The following is a 23865-nucleotide window of genomic DNA, read 5'->3' as shown; positions in this document are numbered from 1 at the left end:
CAATTTCTAAAATGTTGACTGTAATTGCTGCCTCAGCTCACTGAACCTCTTAGCAAACGGGTTGTGAGAATTGCTGGTGACACAAACTCCTGCTATCAGAACTGATTCCATTGTGGTCTGACCTGATCAATTGCTCTTCAACACAAGTCCCAGTCACTCTGTGTAATTTTATAGTGTAAATCTCTGTGCCATTATAGTGTAATATTTTACACCTCTGGGGCTAGGATGTGATTGCAGCTCTAGAGCCAGGAGGGACAGAGTTGGAAAATGAACCCAAGGGAGTTGTGCTTGATACTACTCAACTGATGCTCACAAACTTCATTCTTTGCAGCTGTGTATTAAGCAACATGACCAACATTTGCCACATGTTGTTTATTCTCTTATCTTTTCCCCAGAGAAGAGAAAGTGTGTACAGGCCCTTTTCCTTTCCTTGAGGAATTATGTTCCTCAAATCCCATATTGCCTGTAGAAATCATGTCTTTATCATTAACTTTTATCCTCTCTATTAACCTTCAAATTTGATGGAATTTGGGTAGCTGACCATCCGAGATATCACTGGAAAAACTCTGCCATGTTATATGTGAATAGTTACTGAAATGGTTGCAATGCAGGGAGCAACCATTTGAAGAGGTCTAATAAAACCTGGTTTTTGACTGTTAATTAATAATTTTTTATAATATGAGGTTGTAGCAGAATATTTCTCTCTGTGTTAAATGATAATAATGTAATTAATAGTAGCTGCCTAAAATAGCTGCAAGCAATCACCCCTTTTCCTTGTGCCTTACAGTTTATCTAAGTTGCTTGATAGCTTAATGTAGCCAAACTGGGTGGGCTAATTCAGCCCTGCTTCAGCTCAGTTAACATAATTCCTTCCATTGCACTGGATTTTTTTATTAGACACCACATAGGTTTCTAATGAAGGTGTCAGACTGACAGACATTGATGCCATCTAGATGCATCTACAATGAAGCATTGTAATGGTGGTTATAGAAGCCTCTCCATCCTGGGGAACCTCTGGTGTGTTTTCCTAAAGGTGCCTCCAGAATGAACTGGCTGGTTTATGTTTAAGAGCTGGGGCTCGATCCACATCGTTCACATCAAGGGCAATTATTCTGGGAATGATAATGAGCCTCATGCTGGGCCTCCACTGAGAATTCCATTACCAGCATCAGTTATGGCAACATTGTAAGCAAGTGAGCAAACTAAAATGAGGGCCACAGCAACTCTCTATCTTCACTTTCTTGAGGATAAGCCTTGTCTTGAAACAAAGAAATCCACAGTCTGGATACTTATTAAAAGCAAGTTTTTTTTTCCCCCTTGATTGTACCACTAAAATATGCATGCAAACTTTTTGGGAAAACCTGAACCTTTCTGCAAGCATGTTCTTTTCATCAAATTCCTTTTTTCATGTTTGAGCCCTCTGCCCAGCTCGTTCTTGGCTGTGCCTGTCCCCCCATAGGCTTTGCTGCATTCCCCTATCCCAGTGGTGACGATGCAGTTTGGCTGCAATTAGTACAGCTCAGATTTCATTAAGTAAATTACTCTGAAAAGCTTTCAATATTGGGACAAACCCAATAGAAACATGTAGATTACCCAACAGAGGATGTTCTCAATTCCTTTGGCCAGAAACTAAAATTCTTACCTAAGATTTTCAAAACTCTGGGAGAAGTTTGACCTTCCCCTTCCCTCAGCCAGCCCTGAAGTTTGCAGCCAATGGTGTTTTACTAGACTTGCAGCACTGACTTAATAGCTCTTTAGTTATTAGAGGATAAATGTTCATGTTCTACAAGTTTAAATTATATTAAAAGCCTTTATTAGCACCACTTGGCAAAATACCTTCTGGCTAGCTTTCTGGCCTTGGGCTAGGCCATTCTTGTGGTTTCTTAATGACATACTATGAAATGGATATAATTTATGAGAATTTGGTGCCAGGTTTTGCGTGTATTAAGAAGCATTTGCCGTTTGTGCTTAATGCTGCTGAGCAAAATGAAAAAGATTAAAAACTTGAGTTATGTCTTGCATTCATCTGGCTTGATTTTCATTGTACATGGCTTTTTGTATTTTTATGTACATATATTTATACTATATATATTTTTTATATTATCTGGTCTCTGAATTACTGGTGGTTGTTCAGTTCTGGCACGTAGCAGTGCTGTTACCAAAGTTACTTTCAATTTATTTTCCAACCCTCCCTGAGTAATTTTGGCAAAGTGTTCTCAATGAAAGAACTCTGAGCCACGTAATAGGTTTCCCCACAGTTGGGATAAGAATTAGGCCACTGGGGCAGCTCAATTTTGTGACAGCAGCTGTGCCAAGGGCCAAAGGCCTCAGAAGTTTCTTTCCCACGAGACTTGGTGCTGGGGTGTGATTCAGCTGCTTGGTATTTTCCCCCCTCTCAGCATCTGTTTATTTGCTTTGCCACCGAGGCCGCCTCCTTTTCCTTCTGCTGCTACAGCGTCAGTGTGAAAAACGGATGGGGCAAAGCACCTGGCGGGTGGGAGGAGGCGTGTGCGGTGGGAGCACGGGCCTGGGAGAGAGACCTGGGGCACGAGCAACCTTTCTCAGGTGTGTTTCCATCACAAGAGTTGTTTGTGGCGGAGGTGTGAGCTCTGGTGATGGATCTGACCCCGTGCTCTCATTCTTTCCGCAGTGGGGAAGCCTCACAAGTGCAACTACTGCGGCCGGAGCTACAAGCAGCGCAGTTCTCTGGAGGAGCACAAGGAACGCTGCCACAACTACCTGCAGAATGTCAGTCTGGAGGCTGCTGGGCAGGTCATGAGTCACCATGGTGGGTGCAAAGCGCCTCCAGAGCTCCCTCGGACGCGGAGCGGCTCGTGCGGCTTTCTTTCCATCTCTTCTTCCTTTCTTTCCATCAACTCCATCTCAGAGATTGCTGACACTCAGAGAGGCAGGAGGAGAAAAAAAAGAGGGGCTGAAATCCTCACTCTGTCCAGTTTAACAGCCCTATTTGTGCTTATTTTGTTTAAGTCAGTATTTCACTTTTTAGTATGTGCACATATGCAGACACGAAAATAAAGCCAAGTCACCTGTTCAAAATTACCCAAAAAGTCATTTCATAGTATCATAGAATGGTTTGGGTTGGAAGGCTTCTTAAAGACCTTCTAGTTCCAGCCCCCTGCCATGAACAGGGACACCTTACAATACACCAGGTTGCTCCAAGCCCTGTCCAGTCTGGCCTTGGACACTCCCAGGAATGGGGCAGCCACAGCTTCTCTGGGCAGCCTGTGCCAGGGCCTCACCACCCTCACAGGGAGGAATTTCTTCTCAATGTCCCATCCATCCCTGCTCTCTGGCAGTGGGGAGCCATTGTCCTTTGTCCTGTCCCTCCATCCCTTGTCCCAAGTCCTTCTCCAGCTCTCCTGGATCCACTTTAGGCACTGGAAGGGCTCTGAGGTGTCCCTGGAGCCTTCTCTTCTCCAGCTCTCCCAGCCTGGCTCCACAGCAGAGGAGCTCCAGCCCTTGGAGCATCTCCAAGGCTTCCTCTGGACTCTCTCCAGCAGCTCCATGTCCTTCTAATGCTGGGAGTGGCAGCCATGTATAAAATGTATGATTCTCTCCTCCTTCCTTTCTGATAGTGAGTGATAATTAGAAAAGATAAGGATGGCAGAGTTATTCAGAAGTCATTATTTTTACCTTCTATAATGCTGTCTTATGCCTCCAAAAAAGGGAGGGATGGATGTAAAAATCTCTAGAGCAGAATGGAATTCAATAGTGTTTTAAGAAGTAATTGTAACCAAAAAAAAATGTTTGTATGCATTTACATTTGCTGGTATTAATATGTTAACTAACACTGCATGTGTTAATATACATAAGGACTGAAGATTGCCAAAAAGATTGTTGAAAGCAAGAAATGTCAAACTCTGTGAATTTGTTTTCAGAAATTTTAGGAGTTATTAGTATGGATAATGAGCATAATGTCTCAGACTGCAGGGTTGAAGGCTTATCTGTAGCACTAAATGCTAAATGGTAGCTGTCCAAAAACACTTATAATTTTATTCAAAATTAGTGTCTCACAAACTCTTCTAAAACTGAACTTCTTTTAACTTTTGAAAGTTGTCTTTAGATATTTGATACTTGAAGACTTAAAAATCTTTTAGTATTCAAAAAATATAAGAACACTTTCCATTTTGATTAAAAATTGCCATATACCTACAAAACAAAAAAAAGTTTGTGCATAAATGAAAAGGCAAAAGAACACTTCAATTTCTTTTTTTTTCCCATTTTGCTTATCATGACTGAGTGGAGACATTGGGCTTAATCTGGAAATAATTTCTTTTAAATAATTTTTAAAACCCTGAAAATGCAAGCTGAAATAAAATCTATTCAGCATTGCTACTATAGGCTATATTTTGGTGACAGAAGTCTCCAAAAATTTTAAAATAGTACTTTCCCATGATCAATTTAAGCCTATAAAGGCACATTAGACAGTTTTAGTACATGTTGCCAAAATATTCATACAGCTCTATTAAGTAATTGCTCTCTTTCTAGACACCCTGGAGACTAAAGTCAACATTTAAAATGTCACGGATGTTTTAAAGATATTGACACGAGTGATTATGTGCCTGAGGTGGCTTTTTTTGGTAAAAGTCAGTGAAAAGGCAGATTTCAGGGCTTTGCTCTGGAGGTACCTGTTGTGGGCTTGGTCAATTAGGTAGGAGTTGAAGCACTGAATTGATTCCCAACAAAATACCCACTCCTTGTGCCTGTTAACCAGGGAGGGATGCCTTCAGGCAGCCTTTCCTTAGGGAATAACAGGAGCCTGCCCACAGCCAGGATGTTTGAGATCCTCTTGTGGTGGAGCTTCCCAAATGCTGCTCAATGTCTGGTTTCATTAGTTCCATTAGTTATTTATTAAAATAATAAATTAAATTAATTAAAATTTCTGAGGAAATCTAAAGCTTTTTTCTAAGCTAACACCATGACAGGAAGGGTAAGTCCTTAACCTTGTCTGCCCAAAGAAGCTGCAGTGATTGACCTTGCATTGATTTTTCTACCACCTGAAGTTAAACCAGTGCAAATCCCATGTGGACAGTTCTTTTATTTACAGCTTGACTGACTTTGCTTGGGCTCAAAATAGAAGTGTTCACACAACCACTTCACTTTTCTCAACAAAATTAGCTTAAAGCAGCACTTTGAATTCAACCAGTGCCTCTTTCTCCTCTGGGCAAATATGTCTGTGCCTCCCCTGGTGAATGTTTAAGGGGATGTTTGATCCAGTGTCTTCCTTTTAGTTGTTTAAAGAGGGCGCAGTGAGGATAGACAGTAACAGGGAGCTCCAGATTCAGCTGGGACCAGTCAGAAATCCCAGCTCCCATCCCAACACCACTCACACAGTGAGCTCAGCATGAGGGTCATGAGCACCAGCCTGTAGAGGTCTGCAGCAAATCCTTTTTCCCAGGACTGAAAAGACACCAGGGAAGAGAATAAAAATGGTTACTCAGCTTCATGTTAGGCCTTATACTAACCCTGAAAAATCTGTATTCATTTCCTTGTCTCCCATGTCACACATGGAAATGATATCCCTGAGGGATCACTAAGAGTGTGTTTTGGAGACTTTTATTTTGCATCCCACTGGGGTGAGCTTTCCTAACTCTGTTTCCAAATACTTGGTGTTTAGTTTTTGCTGGGCATTTTGAAGCATTGGAGTGTGTTTTGGTGTGACTCCTGCTCTCAACTTTACCACTGCACACAGAACAGAGAGATGTGGGGATTTTCTGATCCCTACCAGCATCCTGCTCCTCCTGATTTAACAATACCAGCATTGGCCAACACTAAGCATTGATCCAAATTATTTCTGTAGAGACTAATTGTTCCAGAAAGCTGGAAGCAGCCCCTAGAGGGTTTGGATTTTTTTCAAGCATTGTGCTCAAGCCCATCAGTTTACAGGCATGCTACAGACATCTACTTTGGTGCTTTCGATTATCTCTGTCTTGCAGATGGCTAGATCACCTGACTGAAGCCACAAGGGGAAACAAGAGAGGGGGAAGGAGGGCTGGTTTTGGGGGCTGGGTAGGAGTATAGAAATCTCTGGGTCTTGCTCCATCCTCTTGCAGGATGCCAGTTGCCTGTCGAGCTGCCCCTCCTTGTGTTCCTGTTCCCTGCTCAGCAGGAAAGATGCTGCAAGAGAGATCCCATGATTTTGTTGAAATTTTTCAGCTAAGCACTGCTGGCTCTGGAAGGAGAAATCAGTCTGCAGTGTGGTGGGGGTGACAAAAGGGACAGTCCCTGCATGCCAAGAACGTGCCCTTTGCAGGAAAGAACAGGGAGAAATGTTGAAGGCTAGCTAAGGTTTGCACCCAGCTCTATCTTCTTCTCCACTGCCACAAAGCCAAAAGTCCAGAGAAATTCTTCCAGGAATGGAGAAGGGTGCTCTTTTCAGGAGAAGGAGAAAGCAGCCTAGCCCTAGGCTGTGAGGCTCAAAGGCCAGCTCCACATAAAACACACAATGGCCTTGTGTCTTTCCCTCTTACATAGTTGCTTAAAACATCGTTAAAATGCTGGTCCCACAGGACACTTCCCACCAGGGTCCATGGGAATATTTCCTGTCATTTCTCTGCACACACACACTTCTTTTAAATAGCAATATTGTGAGCCTCAGAAAGGAAATTGAGGTTGATGGAGTAATGCTAATTTATACCAACTGAGACTTAGCTCAGTGTCTGGTGTCTGCACACAAAATATTTATCAGCAAAACACACACTGGGTAATTTTTTTGCTTCTCTTTTTTTTCCCCCTATTCTTTCCTCACTGGTACAGCATAAACTATTTTAATAGTTCATGTAGTTTCTTAAAAATTAAGAAGCTAAAAATTAAAGATATTCACTATGATTGAAACAACAATGTCTTCAGGAAAAAAGACTGTTCTGAAGACTATCCAAGTTTATGAATTCAGAGTTTAGCTCGGAAACAATACTTTTATTAATTACAATTGAGTGTTGACAGTGTCAGAGGCAGTGAACTCTTCCATGGGCAGTCCAGCAGCACACCCTGATAGCTGATGAACAACATCCCTGAACAGAAACACACTCAAGCGTGGGCTTTTCCTGCTCTGGAAGTTGGGTTTTTAGAATAAAAAAGTCTTCCTGAGCTGAGACTGTAAATGCTCAGCATAAAATGAGTTGCTGTATCTGAGCTAGTTATATCTTGTCAGCTGTTCAAGGTAATGAAGTAGGATGTACTACAACAAAAAAGGAATTGCATTTACTGCTGAGTAAATGTGTACACGAGCTTCTACTACAGAGCAGCTGATTGTTGAGAGCTGGTGGTTGTGTGTGATCAGTTTGGTTTCCCTTTTTCTTGTTTTGTTTTTCCTTAAAAAAAAAATGCAGGCTGGGCTATGTGTCCTTTATTTGTGTGTTGTTTAAATTGAAATGAAAATTAATATATCTTGAATTGTTAATGTGATATTTAACTTTTAGTGTTTCTGAAATGTGGTATCTCATCTGTTTGGTCCAGTTTTGCCTGCTGTTTAAATGGTTTCAGAAACTAGATTATTTCCTTCTTTCCCTTCTCCCAGGAAATCTGCATAACAAAACACACTCTGGTAACTTATTTCCATCATAACACAAATATTAGTGTGATTCAGTGATTCTGTTGCAAAAGAGAAGTGCCCTGGATTATAGACTTCGTTCTGACGTGGGAAAAAGTACCTTCAGCATGAAAGATGGAAAACAAAATGCTTTTATTGTTGATGATTTTAGTTTTAAAATGAGTCCAAGCAGGATTTTTGCCTGACTTAGAGAAGAGCAGATGTCTTTTTTAGCACTATTCATTTTTCATGGAAGAAAGGTTTCAAATTATGTGTAGGAAATTTTACACACATATGCCCAGCAGCAGAATTATTTAATTATTACTTAATTGTTATAAGACCATACAAATGTCACTACATTTGGGGCTTATTCAGATGGCTTTTAAAATAATCAGGAGCTTTGAACTGGTTCAGGATGCTTTGCAGAGGTGTTCCTAGGTGGGATTGAGCACCTTCCTAGTACCACACCACCAGCCTTGTGTGTCCTGTGCACCAAGGGCTGGAAATCCTTGAAGTGGCACCAGGGTGGACATGGCCCTTGGTTGTCACATCCCAGGATTCACACCCTGTGTGCTTGCATCCCCTGAGCCTGGGGAAGCCAAACAGGACAGTCAGAGGCCAGTTCCCAGTGAAAATCAGCAGACATCATCTTTTCTTTCTGCCCAAATCTCCTTGGTAAATACTTGAGTAGTGCACATAGCTCCTGACCAAGCAGGGTATTTAATTAACCTTAAAACTTTACCCTTAGCTATTAAAGTATTCCAGGCCTCCCAGTCTGCACTGGGCATTAATTAGGTCACTTGAACACTGCATCCCATTTTGTTGCAACATTAGATTCATTTCATATTTATGCTTTTTTCCCCTCCCTTTCAGTGATGCCAGCAGGACTGCCTTGTAAATGAGAAACCATTGTGTTTCTCAGGGGGAGCATCCTGTACAAATAAAAAAGCAGCAGAGTAAATCATTTTGCAGCATATGGTAGATTCTAAGCCTCAAAGTGCTCAGTTTTCCATAGCAGCAGAGGCACAAATGGAATCAAATGAATAAATTGCCATGTTTTTTTATTATGGATGTCTGAATTGAGAAGTTCACCTGAGCAGATACTCTGTTTTGTAATTGCCTGGTATTTGCTCTTCCTTACTAGAAAGAAGGCAGAGACAAGGCTTTTATCACCCATTTTTGGTGTATTATGTGCTAGCAAACAGCTGTGTTTAGGAACAGGGGGGTGATTATTCCATGCCAGGATCCTGAAGGTAGTGCAGTTCCCACGGGAGGAAAGTGGGCTGGTGGTGTTCATTTATGGCACTGTCTGGGAGAAGGTGTCTGTGACACAAAAGGCTGCCATGGTGAGAGACAGGAGGAGGGCTGGCAGAACAGGAGGGTGCCAGGCCTTCTCTGCCACCTCTGCAATACCCAGCACCTTGCTGGGAGCCTGAGCTAAGACAGAAAATGCAGTGGATTCCTCTCAGTTTACATACTGTAGGAACTCTGTGCCACATCACCCCAGTTCCTGTGTTTCTGCCATCCATTGTTTGTACCCCAACCATCCCTTAGCACATGCCCTAGTGGCTGATCCCTCTCAGGTTTTTCTTGTTACCTTCTGAGGATGAATGCAGGATAATTAGGCCTAGTGTTAAACTCATAACAGCAGAGCAGAGCTACACACTTGATAGATATTGCAAATGACTGGGATTCTCCAGGCCTGATCCACAGTCTGCTACCACTGATTAGAAGAGGATGCTCAACAAAACCAAAATACTTTGTAGGTGCTTAAGAATGGCTGTATCAGCAAAAGGCATAAACCCCTGTGCAAGTGGCTCACTCCCCTGGTTAAGAGCCTGTGCAATTCCTACATTTTTCCTTTAGCACCTTATTCCCTAAACTGACAAATGTCAGGAATGAAATGAGTAAAGACAGAAGAAGTTATTGATTTTTTTGGCTTCTCTCAAATACAGTGTATGAGCATTCCCCCTGATGTAGTTAGCACAGGAATGCTCCCTGCTGATCCCTGCTCCCTGATGATGTGAAGTGAGATGCAGAAAACCTCTGTTTGCAGACAGTTAGATCTGTGCTTGAGGGGATAAAATATTAATCAAAAAATGGGTAGTTTCTGTGTCTGATTCTGAAGGGAATTTCCATGTGATGTTAATCTTGCAATTCCAGTGCAGTGTGTGTTGATTTTACAGTCTCATTGCAGTGTGAAGAGAGGAAATATGCATTAGCAAACTGATCCTTCATTTGAGAACCCTTTGTCTTAGGGAACACACAGCCAGGCCCAGCAAACAGAGCTCATCAATGCCGTGTGTGATTTTTAATCATTGAGATTAGTGCAAAAAGATAATACTGAGAGTGATTATGCTGTATGTATGAAGGGAATACACAAAGAATGATAACTAAAGATTTACATTGTTGACAGGTGACCATATTGAAGAGAGAGTAATACAAAATGTCACTTGCAGAGTGAGTTTTCAAAAGTGTCCTCTCCTCACTGGTGATAATGAGTGTCCAGAACAAAACAAGCCCTTTTATAAATGCTTAAATTTGGATTTCTGCTAAATAAAATGTTCCCAAGGACAGATGTTTTGTGAATGTGACTCTGCTTACAGGTGACTGCTGTCTTGATGCCCAAAATATTCTCACACCTTGCTTTATGTTGTGCTGCACTTGTTGCACAATCAGCAGGGCTCAATTATTTGTGTTCTGTGAAGTGTAGACCAGACCTGTCTGATATACCAATTTTTTTTGGTTTCTTTGTAGTACCTGCTCTGGAAGATTGTAAGGAACAAGAGCCTGTGATGGACAACAATATTTCTGTGGTGCCTTTTGAGAGACCTGCTGTTATAGAGAAGCTGTCTAGCAACATGGGAAAGCGTAAAAGCTCCACCCCACAGAAGTTTGTGGGTAAGCTGGAAATGAGCCTTTTATTCTTTTTAGTGCATGGCTATGGGTTATGTGCTGTTTGTAATAGCCAGAAGAACAAGGGGGAAAGTAGCACTCACAACTTGGTTCTGATACAGCAATGGAGGTGGTTAAATCACAGCAAGAAATCATGGTAATTATTGAATTCATTTTACCAGTCCAGAGAATTCAAAATCAAAGTCCACTATCATGAGAATGCCTGAGAAAACCTTGAGCTTTCTACTTCACACTGTTTTGTTTGTGGGTTTTTTTTAAACTTCTCTCTAGCCCTTTTGAGATTTGGACTTGTCATCTTCCCTCTCCTTGCTCCAGAAAAACAAAAACAAGCTAAGACTGTCATATAATTATCTGTCTCCATATGTGTTAAAAAAACAAGCAACAAGTATCTCAAGACTTCTAATTTGTATTAAATTCCTGACACTTGGTCTGATAATACTGGAATGAGGAAGTAAATCACATCCCTTGTGTTGGAAGAAGTTCTTGCTCTGAGTGCAGCACTCTGCACACAATAAACTTATCAATGCATGAATAAGAAACACCATTGGGTGGCTTTTGGTTACCAGATTTAGAATCCTAGGTCAAGAATTCATATTTTGCTTTGTGTCTTGACATATTAAAATTACTCAGCTTGTAACAGGTGACAGTATGGAGATTTTTACTTGGTTTTAGCTGTAACTTAAAGCTTCTTTTTACTGCTACTGAAGCAATGCAAAACTTCTTAGGAGGGAAGCTGGAACAGAGAATTGTTTGGGGTAAGTGTCAGACTCTGCAGTCACGTAATAGGAGTTCTCCACACTCATTCCCTGAAGGGCAGTCACACACAACTTCAGGGTGTCTCATTCTGCCTACTCTGAGGACACTTACAGAGAGCATCACAGGACTGTAAGTAATTAGCACAGCCATTTAGAAAAATTGTTGCCCCTCAGCTAAATGGAGATTCAGATGGATGAGTTAAATCACCCCTGAAGGTGGCTGTAAGTAAGCTGCATGGTTTGGAATAGCAGGGGGCGAGCAGTGTGCAGCAGCTCACCTGCAGGGACTGACACACTGACCTGGCTGCTCTCAGTCAGCTGGCCATTCCCAAAAATCAGTGCTGAGCCCAGGTTAGGCCAGCAATGATCCATCCCACATGGGGAACACTGGGAGACATCAGTATTTCCTATGTTGGTATGTGTTTAAACCAGAAGGGTGATTTTACTTGTCCACTCGTGCACCATTGACCATATGTTGTTCTTGTGTTCAGAGGTAAATTTACTGATTTGAAATCTTTGCCTGAGAGATGCTATACCACATTATTATTCTTTTCAGCAGGTTATATACTTTGTTGTTAGATAAATCCTTTTTTAATCTAATATCTAGTAACATATCACTAGCCATATGTAGGATAAAAAGTACCCCCTTTCATTTTTACCATATCTTATTTTTCTGATCTTTAGTGGCATCACAGTGTTTAGATTAAATAACAGCAGTCTTCACTTGGCTGCCTTTCTTTTTATTTTTCTTCCCCTCCACCATGACCTCACTTTTCTTCCCCTTTTCTCCCCAATTAAATATTGTTCAGCTCTATCAGGAAGAATGTGTAATGGTTCTGTTGCTTGCAGGAAATTTTCCTGTGCATACTGCAAGCATGGCACCTGTCCAAAACAACTTAATGGTGTTTATGAGAAGGTCATGTAAGCATAAGCTAAAATCTTTGCATGCTACATCTATCAGTGCTTTACTGCTCTTTCTGATCAGCAGTCTCCAAGGGACTGTGGTTATGGACCACAGTCTCTCCTATGGCTGAATTTTCAGGAGGAAAGGAAGCAGGGTACAGCAAATAGAATGAATTCATTTCTGCATGAGAGACTTGGTTATATATCTGCTCTTGAGGTACTAGTCATACCAAACCAGCTGAAATAGTGGAGGCACACTCCAGAGAAAGAAAAATTTGTGATGTGCAGGAGTGTGAGTACTTCATTTTGCTTCTTGTTCAATGAGGGAGAGGCAGACACCGGTTAAATTAAAAGCTGCCGTCTTCAGGCTAATCATGTGAAGCAGATTCATGTATTTTCAGTTGGAATTTGGAGCTTCCTCTCAGAATGTCACCGAGGTTAAGAAATGGCAGGATGCAAAAGGAGACATTTATGTGGCTTACGATAAGACCATGGTTGTTAGAGTAAGAATTAAAAATACACGGGCGTCTCAGAACAGATGAAGATCAGCCGGCTGCCAAATTACACTCAGCTTCTGGTTAATGGGGGTCAGGGAGAAACTTCCCCAGGGGGAAATGCTGGAACAGCCTCCTCCAAGGTTTCTTGTAGCTTTCTCCCAAGTGTCCAGCACTGCAGCTGCTTTAGAGACTTGATGAGATGAACTCCAGGTATCACAGGACAGCTGTGCCTGTGTGCTTTGATCTAGCTTCAAATACCTGTTTGGGGGTTTATTTGAATGTCATATGGCCAGAGGGGAGAAAGTTTCTTCTTCTGCTTCTCTAATGTAGGGCAAGGATAAATAGAGTTTGAGCATAGTTTAAATGAAAATTCAGAATGATTGGACTGATTTAAAGTACAGAATTGGCTAAAGAGGAATTTAATTTGGAAACCACATTGTACTGGTCTATTGGACCATTTATTGGTTACTTCTGAGCTCTGCGTTTTACGCCTTCTCCTTCCCATGTTATCATTTATTTTGCTTTTTTATGTCACACTCCATTTCTCAGACTCTGACATCTTTGGAACTGGTTCATAATTAAAGGAATAAATAATTCAGGTCACTGGCAATTTACAGCTTTCTTTGCTGTCTGCGCTGGAGTAACTAAACATGGATGATGAAAGGAATCAAAATAAGGTTTGCATCATTTATGCAAGTAGCCCATAAAGGATGGGTAATATTTCTTCATCTGTAAAGCCTGCAAAGGACTGACAGTGTGTTTGGGAGCTGGATCAGACCCTCACCAGATCTACTTCTTTATCTAAACACAAGAATGACACAGGAGGCCAGAGCAGGTGACAGGCACCAGTGGGCACCAGACAGAGTGTCCAGTTGCAGAGCTGTCCATCCTGTCTGTGGCAGTACAGCCATCACAGGCTGCCAGACCACAGCAAAACACTGAAAGGAGGATGTTTGATGGCAAGAATCATCCACAAGTTGTGTCAGATTACCCAGGACCATCACTGAGTACACATCATAGGTACACAAGTGTGGTATGGTATCCAGCCATGTGAGCAGTTTTGCTGAACAGAGGAGGAATATTCATGTGCTTCACTTCAGACTTACATTTAATCACCTTGATAATCAGGGCTAAGTTCCCCAGTAGAAGTGATGCATCATCATCTCTAAGGACATCATGGTTCTTCTCTGTGCATCACTTTAGAATAAGTCACTCTGAGTGGAATGAATTATTATAGTCAAAAATAAAATGCTGAGTGATAGCTGTGTTGAAATGTACTAATGCAATTTGGAAGAGATTTGGGATTACAGTTCTGTTTCTTATAGTGGTTTATACACACTGTGTTCCAAGCAATTTTGGCAAAAGGTGATAGAAGAAGCTTCTTGAGTAATTTAATTCTTGAGTAGCCAAACCACTTGTAAGTAGTGACTTCTTGAATATATTAACTTATGCTACTGGGAAAAAAGTCTGGTTTTATGTACCAAGGAAGTGAAGTAACAAAGACAATGAAAACCAACCAAAATTATTTATCAGACTTCATAAAATCAGCTTTAAAAATTAGCTGTCAACAACCAGCTAACTGCATGTGTGAACACAGAGGAGCATGTGCATCTTGTATCATGTACATATAACCTTTCCTGTTTAAAAAGAAGTTATTCCATGAGCTTTGACTCTCCAAAGCCATCACTGGAAAAGCAGTGCTGCTGAGCTGAGCCCTGGTGGAAGCAGTGGTCAGTCTGTTCTCCTCCAAGGAGAGCTGTGATGTGTTACATGGTGCCCTGTGACTGCCATAATGCACCAGCATGTGGTTCTGGTTTTGCACATCTGTCATGCCATTGATGTTAAAATCTTACAAGGATGTGAGTGAGGATTCACAGGGATGAACCAGCCAGCTTCAGCATCATTAGGTATAAATTTATCCTGTGTCAGTGAAAAGTGCTTTTGTCTTTTACCAAGTGAAACAAAGCTATACACCTGGTTTCTCTATTTGTTTTCTTACCTAATTAGACAGTGGGAATGGAGCAGTGTGTGTGTGGTTTTTTTCTCAGTCCAAAAAGGATGGAAATTTTTTTTTTTTTTTGAGGGAGGAAAACTGCAAAGATGAGGCTCCACTGCTCCTGTAAATGGCTTCATTCTTGGCCACATGCTGTCATTTAATGTTTGGGGTTTTTTCCTGCTGGTTAAAGGATTTACATCCTGTGGCTCTAAAGGTGCCACTATAACAAGCCCCCTGTACCTGTTGTTTGGGTTTCTCACTGCTCAGCCCTGTTGTTAGGTAGGTGTGAGGCACCTCAGATTGTGGGCCATGTGTGAAATGGTCTCTTGAATTTTGGGGAGAGGATGTCTAATGGCATACTCTGTCAGAAATTCAGTGGTATAGTCTGGTAACCAGAGCTAATAGTATACTCTGGAATAGAACTTCAGTGGCCTCAATATTTCAATCCAGTTGTATTTCCTAACTTGAAGTGAGGGCACAGTCAGGCTCAGTTGAAGATTTGGAATTTCTCTGGAAGTTGCTGCAGTCACATGTATCACCTGGAATAAATTTAAAAAAGAAAAGAAGAAAGCTCTTGGTGAGGTTACTGTTTATCCATCTCAGGACAGGAACTTGATAGGAGGTCAGTAATAAATTGAAGGAGGTTGACTTCAGACTCTGGAATAATTTCACCCCAAGTCAGGAGGTCTCTGTCTCTTTTGCAGTGAAACATTGCCGTGATTGTGTTGATTTTGCTCATGGATTTGCTTTTATCTCTTAGGTGAAAAGTTCATGAGATTTGGCTATCCAGATATCCCCTTTGATATGAACCTAAGCTATGACAAGGAGGCTGAGCTGATGCAGTCTCACATGATGGACCAAGCCATCACCAATGCAATCACCTACCTTGGAGCTGAGGCACTTCACCCCCTGATGCAGCACACACCGAGCACAATCGCAGAGGTGGCCCCGGTCATCAGCTCAGCTTACGCTCAGGTCTATCATCCCAGCAGGATAGAGAGGCCCATCAGCAGGGAAACAGCTGACAGCCACGAGAACAACATGGATGGCCCCATCTCCCTCATCAGACCAAAGAGTCGAATCCAGGATAGAGAGGGCTCCCCCAGCAATAGCTGCCTGGATTCTACTGACTCAGACAGCAGCCACGACGACCGCCAGTCCTACCCAGGAAACGCTGCCTTAACCCCCAAGATCAAGCCAAACCCGGCTTACGTGAAGGAGGAGGCCAAGCCTTTGGATGTCACAAAAGCTTCTAAGGGCTCTTTAAAGGATATGTACAAGGTGATCAACGGAGAAGGGGAGCAGATTAGGGCTTTCAAGTGCGAGCACTGTCGCGTCCTCTTCCTGGACCATGTCATGTACACCATCCACATGGGCTGCCACGGCTACCGGGACCCGCTGGAGTGCAACATCTGTGGCTACCGGAGCCAGGACCGCTATGAGTTCTCGTCGCACATAGTCCGGGGGGAGCACACATTCCGCTAGGCCTTCTCATCCAAAGGGGACTCTATGAAGTACAAGAACTGCACATGAAGAAATACTGCACTTACAATCCCACTTTTCCTCAGACATTGAGACGCCTATTTTGTTGTTGTTGCTGTTGTCGTTGTTGCCGTTGTTTAATTATTATTATTATTAACCTTATTTTTTGTGGACCCAACCTCATTTGCTCTGCCCAGCTTAAGAATGGAGAGAAGGAAGGGAATGGATAAAAGAGGGGTTTGTTGTGGCAATCAGTTCTTGGGGAGTGACCTGCCTTGCTTGCTGTGGGAGTTGGAAGGCAGTCTGTGTCTGTCTCAGTCAGTTGTACACCATGTCCTCTCTTGGGATGTCGCTCAACCATGCCAGGTGCTTTCAAGTCCCAACAAGATGCCACTCATTTGGAATTTCAGAGGAATAGGTAGAAACATTTCAGAGGAGAGCCTTTTTCTAATGTGAAGATTCGGTGCGAGCTTTCGGTGGCTGGAGGAAAGGGGGGGGATCTTTGTTCTGCAGAATGAACAATTATTTTTAAAGCAAAACTGGTAGGGAGTTAGGAGCATGAATCAAAGTCAATATTCCTCTCAAAATTACTTTCAAGGGTGAGCTGTTTTCCTGGGTTCAGTGTGTATTGCCCCTCTAGAATGTAAATAAATTAAAAAAAAAAAAAAGAAAAAGAAATATATGTCTTAACACTGTACCACATTATAGCAGTTTAGTTTCATAAGTCTGAGGGCCTTCTGTGGTAAGTTTGAGGCTTTGTATTTTTATTTTTCCTTAACTTATGAAGCACCTTTTTTTAGAATTGTTGATATTCTGTTACTTCATGCCTATGTGTTGTCTCACTGGCTTCTTAGAGACCCTTGGAAGCCTTATTTCTTTAGTTGCACCCTAAGTTTTAAGAAAGAACATTTAGAAATAACATTTAAACTTGCTTCTCGGACAGTAAGTGGCCTAGGAGTGGGTGAGAGAGCCTGTAGTTTACTCAAGACTCTTCAGTTTACTCTGCTGCTCTTCAGAAATACTTTTGGGTTAAAATTATGGATTTAAAAATGACAAAAGTCTAGTAGCAAAGTGTTCTTTAAATATAGGTATATATAGATACATAATTATGTAAATACTTTCTCATTCTACTATCACAGTGTTAACCTCTTGGCAACGGCCTAAACTGAGACTTGCAGCTGGGAAAGCATTAGGAGCCAGATCTTGGCCAGCATTAATCCTCTTGGCTCCATTGAATTTAATGGAACTGCCCCAACTGTTTCAGCTACATCAGGATCCCAACCTTGACTGTTTTTTCTCTTGTTGACTTCTTACTTCCTAATATGCTGAACCACTCACTTCCTTTTGTTTGTACATCATCAGTTCTGCTGAATTTAGGGGTGAAAGTATTAGCAGGTTTTGCTGGATAGCCTTGGCTCTTGGAGAGCACAGAAGGCCAGCAAACCAACAGGTCACATATTATCTTCCCTGCTTCTTCAGAAAGGGATAAGTGGAGATGTAGGTGCTGGGTATTGATTTGGGCTTAAAGATTTCTTTTTTGTTCCTAATTTAATAATTTCCCTGTAGGGAAAGCAAATGGAGAAGCACACTCCAGAGAGAGTCCTTGACACACAGAGTGGACAAGAAAACAAGTCCACTGATCTGTTTTGTTTCCTTTCTTTCTCTCTCAGTAAATAACAAAGGCAGCAAGCACCCAGCAAGTTGCATCAGTAAAAACTGGGCTTAAACCTACAGGACAGATTGCCATTGAAACCCAACTGTTTGTACCAATCACAATTGAAATGTTGTTGTTTGGCAACAAGAGCGCAGCTTGAGAATGGAAAGATCTGGATGGGTTTAACCCCCTCCGCACACACGGTCTCCATGCGCCTGGGGAGACCTTTTCCAAAGGATAAAGTTACTAAAGTATAAAAGAGAGAGCAAGATCAGGCCATAATGAATTCCCATCTGCTCCCTCCAATCTGTGCACTTGATGCATATGCCAGTTTGCTGTTCGTTTTGAGGGTACTGGGTTTTTTTCTCCTTCTCTTCCTAGACCTGGAGCATTTGAAAGTAGGAGCTGAAAGGTATTGATTGAAATCTTTTTATGGTGACATTCTTGGCAGCTAGAACCTGTGTTTAGAAAGAATACAGTAGATCATGGCCAGATTACCTGATGACTGCTTCCCAGCACTGCAATGCTATTAAGTAGGAGCTGGTAAAGTCTTGCAGTAGCCTATTAATTATAATACAATATGGAGAGAAATGTCATCTTGTGTAATGTGAGACCTATCAAGGCTGGGAATATGCAAGCTTTGGAGAGACAGATTTAAAGATCTATTCCCAACATTGTTCTTAATGTTGTTGGGTTCCTCCCCCTCCTTCTTTCTTCACCCTAATGGAGAGGGAACTGGGGCAAATGAACCAGTGCCATCCTCTGGACCATTCTCATTGTCTTGTGCCTGGTGCAGCCAGATTTTGTTTGTGCAGGAGAAAAGCAGGGAGATGCTGGAGGGCACCACTTGGATTCTGTGTGGCTGATTCTCTGCAGTGAGGGAGGTGGGCTTAGGAGGCAGCCGGCCGTGCTTCGTGTCAGGATGTGCCTGGAAATTCAGAAAAGAAAGCAGTGGGGGTGATTTGCTGAGGCAGGAGAGGTCATTTAAGAACAAGGTGGAAACTAAAAGGTTCTTGGGCCTGAGGCTTGCTGGGCTTTCCTGGGCCTCCAGAAAAACACATGGCCAAGCTAGAGAGAGAGGTTGCCGGCAAATCCTTTCAGCCTCTGGGGGAAACACTCCGTTCTCCCCTCTGTGGTCAGCAAAAGAACATTGGGCTGTGGTTTCTTGGAATAGCTAGCACTAGGGAAAAGTGTTTAAAATTTCTGCCTTTGTTTGGGAAAGCACCAGAATACGGGAAAGGTAGAGAATCTCTTGTGTATGCACAGATCAGTTGGCTGCAATTACATCTGCAGCTCATCTGCACTTGGGGTCACTGATGACTCACTGCTACCTCCAGTAAGGTGTATTCTGTGGGAGTTTAAAGGATCACATGGGGAGGCCCACTGATTTTGGACCTGGCTTCAGTTATGTCTGTCTTCTTGATCTATTAGTAGCAGGTGAGGTCTGTATGTCCTGATGTCACAGGCACAGGGAACTGGAGAAGTACCGAGGAATTATCTTAGTGAAACCACATTTTTGGAGAGGAAGAAACTTGAGGGGTCACATTGATTTTTTTCTTATCAATGTCCTTTTCTAAACATTCACAGGAGACTTTTATCCTAGAGTCAGGAAAAGAAGAAAGATTAAATTCTTGTTCAAATTTTGAACAAAATTTTGAATTAACATGTACTTTAGAATTCAATTCCTACTGAAAATTATTAGAGAGCTTTACGTAATGCAGTTTGTTCCTTCACAAAAGGGAGCAAAATGGGGCAGCAGAGATTTCTTTGGGTGTTTTTTCTTGCTTGCTCTCTGCAAGAATTGGATTTCTAAGAAAAGCTCTTGAGTTTCATCAAGTTCATTAGTCATTCATAGTGTACTAGGAATTTCAGTAGCTAATCCCTGGCCTCTAAATCCGTTTGTTCTGAGTATTTGGTGCTGGAAATCAAATCTGGCTGATTTTTATTGGACTCTTTTGAAATTCTTGGAATTGGGTTTCCGGTTAGAAACATACATTTGCAAATGTAGACTTGGCTTCCTGTGAGCATTCCCCATTTTCATTAAAAAAAAAAAAAGAAAAAAAAATCTGGGCACTTCTTTGCCAGTAAACCCTTTTGCTTCTTTTACATCAAAAATGGCAATACTCTGACTTAGTTTAGAGAATTACAAGCCTATTAATTTAAAGAGAAGTGTGATCCATATCCTTGGAGCAAAGGGCATTATCTATATATCTGCAGTTATGACTGATTAATTTTACAGACACCTCTCTTTGTAATCAGTTAGGAGTGCACATCAAAATATATTGCATTTTTCAGTAAAGCCTGCTCTTTACTCAGTAACTTAGGGGATGAAAATAATTTTATTCTCCTTAAAAAGTGCTTTCATCTATGATGTGATGTGAAAGGTGTCTAGACATTAACCTGTAGTGGTTTGTAGCAGAGAGGAAGATTTAAAATGGGTTAATGGGCTTGATTTTTAGTGGTTCAGGTTTCTACAATGTTAGGACCCAGCTCACAAAGTAGCCACGAGGACCTAAATTATGTTTACTGCAAGGTGAAGAAATTCTCAATTGTCAGTTTGCAGATTTCTTTGTTTACAAGGGCCTCCCTAAATTTGTGCTGTCGGGCAGGAGGTCAGTAATGAAACCCAACTCTTCAAAACTGGGCTTTCATGGGGCATTATTACTGTTGCCCAGGCCCTGGGCTAGCTTGTTCTGGTTTGAAAGAAACCAGACAACAGACACTCCTTCCTCCAGAGAGAAACTTTGGAAATAACTGCAGCAAAGGTGCTTATTTCAGCCAAGGGCAGCAGCTACAGTAATGCAGTTCCTTCACTCTATAAATTCCTTTCCTTAACTCTTGCTGTGCTTTTTAATGTCATGAGGGAGGCTGCCAGGGTCACCTAAAGTCAGTGTGGGATTTTAGGAAAAGGGTGATGAAATTGGCTTTTCTGCTAGTAATTCACATCTTAGCTTGGCTTAATAGCATTTAAAAACAAAAGTGGATGGCCTGTGGTGTGGGGCAGCTGGAGAGCTTGAGAAAGTACATTTATATATATATATATATATATATGGTATTGTGCAGTTAGAGGTATGCTTTATTGTATATGTGCCTTTTCCAAATGCATTTTGGGAGATCCTGATGTCGTTCCTGATATCCCACCAGACCCTTTCAGAATGCACAACAAAAACCAACCCAAAGGAAAGAGATCTCTTCTCCTGCTCTGCACCCTCCTTGGCAGCTTGGCCCAGAGAGAGCACCCTGGTCAGTACTGTGCTGTGAGATTTCCTGGAGTCAGACAGCTCTTAGGAGTGGGAAGGGCTGAAAATGACCCCAGCAAAGTACATTCCAGCTATCCAGCCAGAGCTGGTCTGCAGCTGGTCCCAGGGAGCACAGCATTCCCAGCACAATGCCAGGACTTGCTGTGGGAGCCCCCAGCTGCACTGTGCCCTACAGAGAGCCAGGGAAGCGTCTCCTGTTTCCTCTTTAAGTAAAGCACCCTTTAGTGGACTTTGCTCTGGTTTGGAGTTCCCACTTAGGTCTGGGAGCAGGCTTTAAAGCTCTTGCTTCTTGCTTCAGCCTGGAGAAACAAATGTGCTGAGTCCTTTGGAAGTGGTTTGCAAGTTTGCCTGTCAGGCTGCGGCCAGCGCAGGAATTGGGACAGAGACCAGAGAAGCTCATCAGCAGGAGGCATTCAGGGGCTTTACAAGCTGGAGCACTGCTGTGATGAGCACAGTGCTGCTTCTGAGACTTTCCCAGGGCTTGGTGACCTGCTTTCAGGTGCACTTGTTCCCCATGCAGGGCTGCAGAGCTGAGTGTGCCAGGAGGGCCACCGTGGGCAAGGTGGCTGGGCCAGCAGGCTTTGGGCAGGGCCTGAGCCCAACAGCAGCCCAGAGCCACCCCCTTGGCAATGCTCTCCCAAAGAGGGGTGCTGGGGGGAGCAGTTAGAGCTAGAATTTGCTTCATGGTGAATAATAGATTCCCTTTTATCCCATTGATGTGTTCTGAGATATAAGCAAAGGACCACATCACTGCTTTCCAGTTTGGTTTCTAATTTGACCTCCTTGTGTCCTTCTCCTACCCAGCTCTGAAATGTGCAGAGGACAGTCAGGAGGAGGGCTGGGCTCAGGCTTTGCCACGCTGCATGCTTAACAGGCCAAGGAAACAGTAAAACCAGGCTCTGTTTAATTCACCTACCTTCCCAGTTATCGTGCAGATTCCTGGTTCCTGTTCACTCCCAGCCTTTGGAAAGGTGGTTATCAGCATGCACACTTGGGTCCTCATCTTTAAAGATAACTTCCCATGCTATCTCCTTCTGTATAAACTTCTCCTTTTCATCTTGGGGCCTAATTAATCAGTGGACAGAAACGACCATTTCAACAGAAACCTGCATAGTTGTAGTAAAACTAATATTTTTTTACTGTTGGCAAAAAAAACCACAAAAAAACTGTGATATTTTGACTGGCAGTACTAGGTGAAGTATTTCAACAGAGTGAATGACAGTGAAGTTAATCAGATCATGTCTTGAGAGGGGCTGGTTTCTCCTGTTGGGGGAAAGGGAGCAGCCTGGCCCAAAGCTGGGGCCAGCACTTCCTTTCCATAGCAGGTGTTGGTTTAGGCAGCAGCACTGCAGCCCAGGAAAACATTTGAGCACCATCAGCTTCGTGCCATCCCTTTGGCTGGATGTGGAATCACAGGAGCTCTGCAGCTGGCTGTGTTTACCCTGATCCCATTACCTGTGGGATTGGTGCAGCACAGCAGCTCTGGGCAGGCTGGGTGGTGGTGCTGGAGGCATTCCCTTATTCCTTGTAGCAGCCTTAATCCCTGGCCCTCGGTGGTACCTGGGTACCCCCAGCCTCTGTGTGTGTCACCAGGCTGGATAAAGGATGGGAGCCTCCCATCCCTCCTCTCCTTACAGGCACAACAGGGCCAGTTTGCAGTAAATTGGGCCATTTAGTTTTACCTCAAGTGACATCGAGTGAGAAAAGCTTCTTGCAGGGGTGGAGGTCACTGAGTCCCTACTATGCACTTACTGGGATTTGACTTTGCTTACTGGAAATGAACACACTGTAACAAGGGAAGGACTTTTTGTTGGTTGTTTTTGTAGTCATTCAGATTCTGAAACTGTGATCAATTATTTGACAAATTGTCAAGTGTCCTCAGAGCTTGAACACGTTCACTTCCTCACCATGTAGCAGTCTCCTCTGGCTTTCTGTGCTTTTCTCTTTCCCCCTTTTCCTTCTTGGAGCTTTAAGTCTGGGCCTGCTCTTATCTCCTGTAGCTTTGGGCTGTCTAGGGGTTTGGGGGGTGGTTTTTGGGTTTTTTTGTTCATTGGCTGTACAGTCTGTTTACATATTTTTGTACTCAAGTGTAGTTTTTTATTAAAAACAGAAAAAAAAGAAAAAAAAAGTCGATTTGAGAAAAAAAATAAGGTACGTACTCTTTGTAACACTTTAAAGATCTAGGGTACCTTTGAGATGACTCTACAGTGACGTAATTATAATACTGTATATTTGCCTTCCTTTTTAGTTGGTTTTATTTTCTGTTTTGCTTTGGTTTTTTTTTTTCCTAAAATATATATCTTTTTATGAGAAACTGGAAACTTTTAATGCAAATGTTTAGAAAGATTTAAAATTGTAAAGTTAAAAAAAAAAAGTCATATAATTTTTTTTTTCCTGTTGGAAGAAAATGCTTTAAAAAAAGTTTTACTACTGTTATATTCCAGGGTGGGGGTTACCAACCCCAAATTTGCTTCTTATGCTTCATTCTTGGATCCTGCTTTCTAAACATGATCATTGCAGACATGGATGATTTGCTTGTATTAATTCTAAAAACAAAAATCGCCAACATTTGGGTTATTTTTCTGTTCAAGTGCAATACTTACCCTGACATCTTATTATTGTACAGTGGTTTCTGTGTTCCTTCCTCAGTCCACACAAATCAGTGAAACAAAATGCTCTGCCCTAAATGCATTTAAACATATGGTTCAAGTAAACTGATTGTGACTGACAAAAGATGAGAAACTGTAAATTAAGGCTAAAGCCCATAATTTACCTCCTGCTTGTCGCTGGCATTGAAACACATCCACATCCAGAATTAAGGACATACCTGTTCTTGACTCTTCCTCCCTCTTC

The 23865-nt window shown here is 42.3% G+C and overlaps 1 protein-coding gene across 4 annotated transcripts in view; it reads left to right on the top strand.

The window, feature by feature from the left end:
* Window positions 1–17080, top strand: part of IKZF2 (IKAROS family zinc finger 2) — a 109118-nt gene extending 92038 nt beyond the window's left edge. For all 4 annotated transcript variants that reach the window (XM_063162648.1, XM_063162649.1, XM_063162646.1 and 1 more), the window contains 3 exons: window positions 2651–2788; window positions 10307–10450; window positions 15377–17080. In XM_063162648.1, coding sequence (XP_063018718.1) covers window positions 2651–2788; window positions 10307–10450; window positions 15377–16101 — 1007 coding nt within the window. In that variant the 3' untranslated portion in view covers window positions 16102–17080. The remainder of the gene's footprint in view (window positions 1–2650; window positions 2789–10306; window positions 10451–15376) is intronic.
* The last annotated feature ends 6785 nt before the right edge of the window (window positions 17081–23865 follow it).

The sequence above is a fragment of the Melospiza melodia genome, chromosome 8 (assembly GCF_035770615.1).
Source record: "Melospiza melodia melodia isolate bMelMel2 chromosome 8, bMelMel2.pri, whole genome shotgun sequence".
Classification (NCBI taxonomy): Eukaryota; Metazoa; Chordata; class Aves; order Passeriformes; family Passerellidae; genus Melospiza; species Melospiza melodia.
This window is presented reverse-complemented; position numbering and strand designations above follow the sequence as displayed.